At 35.0% G+C, this 7,986-nt stretch overlaps 1 protein-coding gene across 1 annotated transcript; it reads right to left on the reverse strand.

The window, feature by feature from the left end:
• Positions 1-5,491: 5,491 nt before the first annotated feature.
• On the reverse strand, positions 5,492-7,750 carry LOC117330453 (putative cell agglutination protein pfl5). Its single transcript, XM_033888785.1, has one exon. It carries the CDS (start codon positions 7,748-7,750, stop codon positions 5,492-5,494), a length of 2,259 nt encoding a protein of 752 aa, XP_033744676.1.
• Positions 7,751-7,986: the final 236 nt, after the last annotated feature.

Here is a 7,986-nt window from a genome sequence, read left to right on the forward strand (position 1 = left end):
GTACATTTATTATCCTATTATCAATTTGCTAAGGGAAGCTTTATGCCAAATTAGCTAGAGTCGCCCTTCATTCACGAAAAATGACAAGGCTTTGTAACCAGCATATACATTGTAGAACCCTATCTAGATAAAAAGCGTTTTTGAACATGCCAATGTGTTATTCTTAAGTAATACTTTGAGTAGTTATCCATTGCCACGTCTAGGTACTATAATATACACTTGGCCTATTTCGTTAGTCTGGGCAGGGTTAGTACTGTAGGATCCGATCGAGTAATTAAGTGATTCAGTAACGTTCCAACACGATACTGTCTATAATCAGCTGTTTACCACCAGGCTATATATCAAACTGTCGATGTGTGATGTGAGGACGAAGAGTGTCTGTCATTCATAAACAATTGGAAATAGTTGGATCGGCTCTCACTTCTGGGAAACAACTTGTACAACCAATTACGTCGCTAATCGTTACAGGTCGTGTCAATCCGCACTCCGTACAAAATGACACTTAGACTTGGCAACACTGTTTGGCAACATCTTTTAACCAAGCCGTGTTCACATCACAATATGTGGCTCGTCTGAGGTCAGGGAACGCGCATATTCATTACCTAGTGCACGTGCATCCTAGCCTGAAGTAGTATAGTGGAACAGAGGCACAGTAGGGCGATAAATGAAGGCTAACCTAAACCTTAAAGCTCACCGTGTTGATAAATGAAGACTGGGATAGTTTGTGGCCGCGTTAATGATCTCAATACCTGTATGTAAACCGTAAAGTATATCAGGTGGGTTAGTTGTCACTACCACGGTTCTCCGCTTGAGAACATCAGGCTTCACAAGTAGACCAACATTTTAATGGCGAATGTCTGATTTGTAGAAGAGGACTGTACGAATTCTGTGTGTGAATGGCAGACGCTTACCTTGTACATGTACTTTTAAGCGGTTTTGGTGTTAAATTTGTTCGCATTTGGAAGTTGTTCCATTGAGTTTGAGTCTGGATGGTGGGTTTGGTTACACGTCAGAATACTCTAGTTGTTTTAAGTTATGGGCTATTACTATAACGTGTTGTTCTGTTCGGATTTAAAACAATTATTGTGACTTCCGTTGCACCTTTTGAATTTAATAGTCAGACGAAAATGAATGGATGTGTGGATCTCAGATTCCCACTTGTCGAGTAGATTTTCACCTTTATTACATTTTTAAGAATGAAATATATAGAGGCTATTGAATATTTTACATTTCACGAGTACGCAAACCTGTTGTCAAATGAGCATTTGATAGAAAAATAAAAAAAAACCTGTAATGTTTATTGCAAATATAAAGTAAAATAATCACTTATTCTATCTTAGCTTCATTTGGATCTCAACCGAAATATCGGATGATTTCAAAGCGATGAAAAGAAAGCGCAGTTCTGATTTGTCAAAACAGCCATTACAGTGATGGTGTAATAAACTAATACCATCACAGTGATAATGTAATAAATTAATGCCATCACAGTTATGATGTAATAAACTAATACCATCACAGTGATAATGTAATAAACTAATACCATCACAGTGATAATATAATAAACTAATACCATCACAGTGATAATATAATAAACTAATACCATCACAGTGATAATGTAATATTGTAATACCATCACAGTGATAATATAATAAACTAATACCATCACAGTGATGATGTAATAAACTAATACCATCACAGTGATAATATAATAAACTAATACCATCACAGTGATAATATAATAAACTAATACCATCACAGTGATAATATAATAAACTAATACCATCACAGTGATAATATAATAAACTAATACCATCACAGTGATAATGTAATATTGTAATACCATCACAGTGATAATGTAATAAACTAATACCATCACAGTGATGATGTAATAAACTAATACCATCACAGTGATGATGTAATATTCTAATACCATCACAGTGATGATGTAATAAACTAATACCATTACTGTGATGATGTAATAAACTAATACCATCACAGTGATAATATAATAAACTAATACCATCACAGTGATAATGTAATATACTAATACCATCACAGTGATAATGTAATAAACTAATACCATCACAGTTATGATGTAATAAACTAATACCATCACAGTGATGATGTAATAAACTAATACCATCACAGTGATAATGTAATAAACTAATACCATCACAGTGATGATGTAATAAACTAATACCATCACAGTTATGATGTAATAAACTAATACCATCACAGTGATGATGTAATATACTAATACCATCACAGTTGTGATATAATATTGTAATACCATCACAGTGATGATGTAATAAACTAATACCATCACAGTGATGATGTAATAAACTAATACCATCACAGTGATGATGTAATAAACTAATACCATCACAGTGATGATGTAATAAACTAATACCATCACAGTGATGATGTAATAAACTAATACCATCACAGTGATGATGTAATATACTAATACCATCACAGTGATGATGTAATAAACTAATACCATCACAGTGATGATGTAATAAACTAATACCATCACAGTGATGATGTAATAAACTAATACCATCACAGTTATGATGTAATAAACTAATATCAGGACAGTGATAATGTAATAAACTAATACCATCACAGTGATAATGTAATAAACTAATACCATCACAGTGATAATGTAATAAACTAATACCATCACAGGTATGATGTAATAAACTAATACCATCACAGTGATGATGTAATAAACTAATACCATCACAGTTATGATGTAATAAACTAATACCATCACAGTGATAATGTAATAAACTAATACCATCACAGTGATAATGTAATAATCTAATGCCATCACAGTGATAATGTAATAAACTAATACCATCACAGTGATAATGTAATAAACTAATACCATCACAGTGATAATGTAATAATCTAATGCCATCACAGTGATAATGTAATAAACTAATACCATCACAGTGATAATGTAATATTCTAATACCATCACAGTGATAATGTAATAAACTAATACCATCACAGTGATAATGTAATAAACTAATACCATCACAGTTGTTAGGTATTAATATCACAGTGATAATGTAATAACTAATACCATCACAGTGATAATAGTAATAACTAATACCATTACTGTGATGATGTAATAAATTCTAATACCATCACAAGTGGAATGAATGTAATTAAACTGAATTACCATCACAGTGATGATGTAAAGAAACTAATACCATCACAGTTATGATGTAATAAACTAATACCATCACAGTGATAATGTAATAAACTAATACTATCACAGTGATGATGTAATAAACTAATACCATCACAGTGATAATGTAATAAACTAATACCATCACAGTGATGATGTAATAAACTAATACCATCACAGTAATGATGTAATAAACTAATACTATCACAGTGATAATGTAATAAACTAATACCATCACAGTAATGATGTAATAAACTAATACCATCACAGTGATGATGTAATATTGTAATACCATCACAGTGATAATGTAATAAACTAATACCATCACAGTGATGATGTAATAAACTAAAACCATCACAGTTATGATGTAATAAACTAATACCATCACAGTGATGATGTAATATTCTAATACCATCACAGTGATGATGTAATATTCTAATACCATCACAGTGATGATGTAATAAACTGATACCATCACAGTGATGATGTAATATTCTAATACCATCACAGTGATGATGTAATATTCTAATACCATCACAGTGATGATGTAATAAACTGATACCATCACAGTTATGATGTAATAAACTAATACCATCACAGTGATGATGTAATAAACTGATACCATCACAGTGATAATATAACAAACTAATGCCATCACAGTGATAATGTAATAAACTAATACCATCACAGTGATGGTGTAATATTGTAATACCATCACAGTGATAATATAATAATCTAATACCATCACAGTGATGATGTAATAAACTAATACCATCACAGTTATGATATAATAATCTAATACCATCACAGTTGTTATATAATATTGTAATACCATCACAGTTATGATGTAATAAACTAATACCATTACAGTGATGATGTAATAAACTAATACCATCACAGTGATAATGTAATAAACTAATACCATTACAGTGATGATGTAATAAACTAATACCATCACAGTGATTATATAATATTCTAATACCATTACTGTGATAACATACCATTTGTTGTTTTGACAAATCAGAATGGCACCTTCTATTCACCGAATTAAATTCGCCGGTTCTTCGGTTCAGATGCAAATGAAGCGAATTTAGAATAGGTGGTTATTTTGCTGCACTTCTGCATTATACGTTAATGTTTCGATAAAATACTCATTTGACAACAGTTTTACAGGCAAAACTCACTAAAAGAAAACGCTGGAATTGCGTTGACCAGCCCATTCAAATAACGTCGTCATATTGTCAAGCGTAACGTCGTAAGAACACGGCGTTACAGGATAAGATACTGATCCCTGCGCCTCTGTATAGATATATACTTATATTTACCTTCTGAGTGTCGATTCTTTACATGAACATACCAAGTGAAAACAACAAACATTTGACCATGAAAACACTATGAATACCTTATGAAAACATCGTTTCACGTGCTGATTTTCCACACATTACATCAGTTATATACAAATACGCCAGAAAAATAGTCCCCGTTTCATTTCTGTAAATTGTGTTTTCTTTGCCATCTATTCATATAAAATAATTTTTTTTCACGAATTATTGAATTTGATGTTATTTGATGTCTTTTTATTTTGGAAAAAGGCAACGACTGGAAACTGAAAACACTCGGTATCCGATGGCATGGTGCATTGGCGGAATCACCAGCTGTTCCGTTAATTTTGGGTCTTTTCGTATATAGTTATAAAAGATAAAATTAGAAAAAAATGACTCTATTCTTTATGTTTGATTGCATATCACCCTAAAGTAAATATAAGGCGTACGGGTTCTGTACATATATATAAGTGTTTATAGCTACTGCTTTTATAAGTGGCAATGACAATCATCTCTATAGCAAAGCGAGGATTGACAGGAGGACATAAAGTTCTATTGTCGTTACAACAGTGTGATGTCATGCGTGTATGACGTAAGAATAGATTTGAGAATGTGTTCTTTCGATATTATTTCTATAGATCGGTCATGTAGCATCACCATCGACCTCTACAATGTGACAGAAATGGAGGATAATGCATTCGCGACTTCGCTCTTAACGCCACCTATCCGAGAGCGATAGAAACTTGTACAAAGGGAAGTAACTCGTGCAAGCTTAAACAATACCTTGATGTGTGGTAATTGAGATATAGACAACATTATTATATTTCCTTGACAGTAGATTTGGTGTTACGCATCATCACTTGCGTACTACAGTAACTCCGTGGAACAAATTCGTTGTATCATTGTCTAGTAAGTTCATAGTAGTTGTACCATTGTCCAGTAAGGTCATAGTCGTTGTATCATTGTCTAGTCAGGTCATAGTCGTTGTATCATTGTCCAGTAAGGTCATAGTCGTTGTATCATTGTCTAGTAAGGTCATAGTCGTTGTATCATTGTCCAGTACGTTCATAGTGGTTGTACCATTGTCCAGTAAGTTCATAGTGGTTGTACCATTGTCTAGTAAGTTCATAGTCTTTGTACCATTGTCCAGTAAGTTCATAGTAGTTGTACCATTGTCTAGTAAGTTCATAGTGGTTGTACCATTGTCCAGTAAGGTCATAGTGGTTGTACCATTGTCCAGTAAGGTCATAGTCGTTGTACCATTGTCCAGTAAGTTCATAGTGGTTGTACCATTGTCTAGTAAGTTCATAGTCTTTGTACCATTGTCCAGTAAGTTCATAGTGGTTGTACCATTGTCCAGTAAGTTCATAGTGGTTGTACCATTGTCCAGTAAGTTCATAGTCCTTGTACCATTGTCCAGTAAGACCATAGTCGTTGTACAATTGTCCTGTAAGGTCATAGTCTTTGTACCATTGTCCAGTAAGTTCATAGTGGTTGTACCATTGTCCAGTAAGTTCATAGTGGTTGTACCATTGTCCAGTAAGACCATAGTCGTTGTACAATTGTCCTGTAAGGTCATAGTAGTTGTACCATTGTCCAGTAAGGTCATAGTGGTTGTACCATTGTCCAGTAAGGTCATAGTCGTTGTACCATTGTCCAGTAAGGTCATAGTGGTTGTACCATTGTCCAGTAAGGTCATAGTAGTTGTACCATTGTCCAGTAAGGTCATAGTAGTTGTACCATTGTCCAGTAAGGTCATAGTCTTTGTATCATTGTCCAGTAAGGTCATAGTGGTTGTACCATTGTCAAGTAAGGTCATAGTTGTTGTACCATTGTCCTGTAAGGTCATAGTGGTTGTATCGTTGTCAAGTAAGGTCATAGTGGTTGTACCATTGTCCTGTAAGGTCATAGTGGTTGTACCATTGTCCAGTAAGGTCATAGTGGTTGTATCGTTGTCCAGTAAGGTCATAGTAGTTGTACCATTGTCCAGTAAGGTCATAGTCGTTGTACCATTGTCCAGTAAGGTCATAGTGGTTGTATCGTTGTCCAGTAAGGTCATAGTGGTTGTACCATTGTCCTGTAAGGTCATAGTCGTTGTATCGTTGTCCAGTAAGGTCATAGTCGTTGTATCATTGTCCAGTAAGGTCATAGTGGTTGTACCATTGTCCAGTAAGGTCATAGTGGTTGTACCATTGTCCAGTAAGGTCATAGTAGTTGTACCAATGTCCAGTAAGGTCATAGTGGTTGTATCGTTGTCCAGTAAGGTCATAGTGGTTCTACCATTGTCCTGTAAGGTCATAGTCGTTGTATCGTTGTCCAGTAAGGTCATCGTCGTTGTATCATTGTCCAGTAAGGTCATAGTGGTTGTACCATTGTCCAGTAAGGTCATAGTGGTTGTACCATTGTCCAGTAAGGTCATAGTAGTTGTACCAATGTCCAGTAAGATCATAGTCGTTGTACCATTGTCCAGTAAGACCATAGTCGTTGTACAATTGTCCTGTAAGGTCATAGTAGTTGTACCATTGTCCAGTAAGGTCATAGTGGTTGTACCATTGTCCAGTAAGGTCATAGTGGTTGTACCATTGTCCAGTAAGGTCATAGTGGTTGTACCATTGTCCAGTAAGGTCATAGTAGTTGTACCATTGTCCAGTAAGGTCATATTAGTTGTACCATTGTCCAGTAAGGTCATAGTGGTTGTACAATTGTCTAGTAATATCATAGTCGTTGTACCATTGTCCAGTAAGATCATAGTAGTTGTACCATTGTCCATTAAGGTCATAGTCGTTGTACAATTGTCCAGTAAGATCATAGTCGTTGTACCATTGTCCAGTAAGGTCATAGTGGTTGTACAATTGTCTAGTAATATCATATTCGTTGTACCATTGTCCAGTAAGGTCATAGTAGTTGTACCATTGTCAAGTAAGGTCATAGTGGTTGTATCGTTGTCCAGTAAGGTCATAGTGGTTGTACCATTGTCCTGTAAGGTCATAGTCGTTGTACCATTGTCCAGTAAGGTCATAGTGGTTGTATCGTTGTCCAGTAAGGTCATAGTAGTTGTACCATTGTCCAGTAAGGTCATAGTCGTTGTACCATTGTCCAGTAAGGTCATAGTGGTTGTATCGTTGTCCAGTAAGGTCATAGTGGTTGTACCATTGTCCTGTAAGGTCATAGTCGTTGTATCGTTGTCCAGTAAGGTCATAGTCGTTGTATCATTGTCCAGTAAGGTCATAGTGGTTGTACCATTGTCCTGTAAGATAAGAACATGTCGTTGTATCGTTGTCCAATAAGCTCAAAGTCGTTGTCCCGTTGTCAAGTAAGATAACAACATGTCGTTGTACAGTTGTCTAGTAAGATCATAGTCGTTGTATCGTTGTCCAGTAAGATCATAGTCGTTGTACCGTTGTCTAGTAAGGTCATAGTGGTTGTACCATTGTCTAATAAGGTCATAGTCGTTGTACCATTGTC

Source organism: Pecten maximus, chromosome 1 (assembly GCF_902652985.1).
Source record: "Pecten maximus chromosome 1, xPecMax1.1, whole genome shotgun sequence".
NCBI lineage: Eukaryota > Metazoa > Mollusca > Bivalvia > Pectinida > Pectinidae > Pecten > Pecten maximus.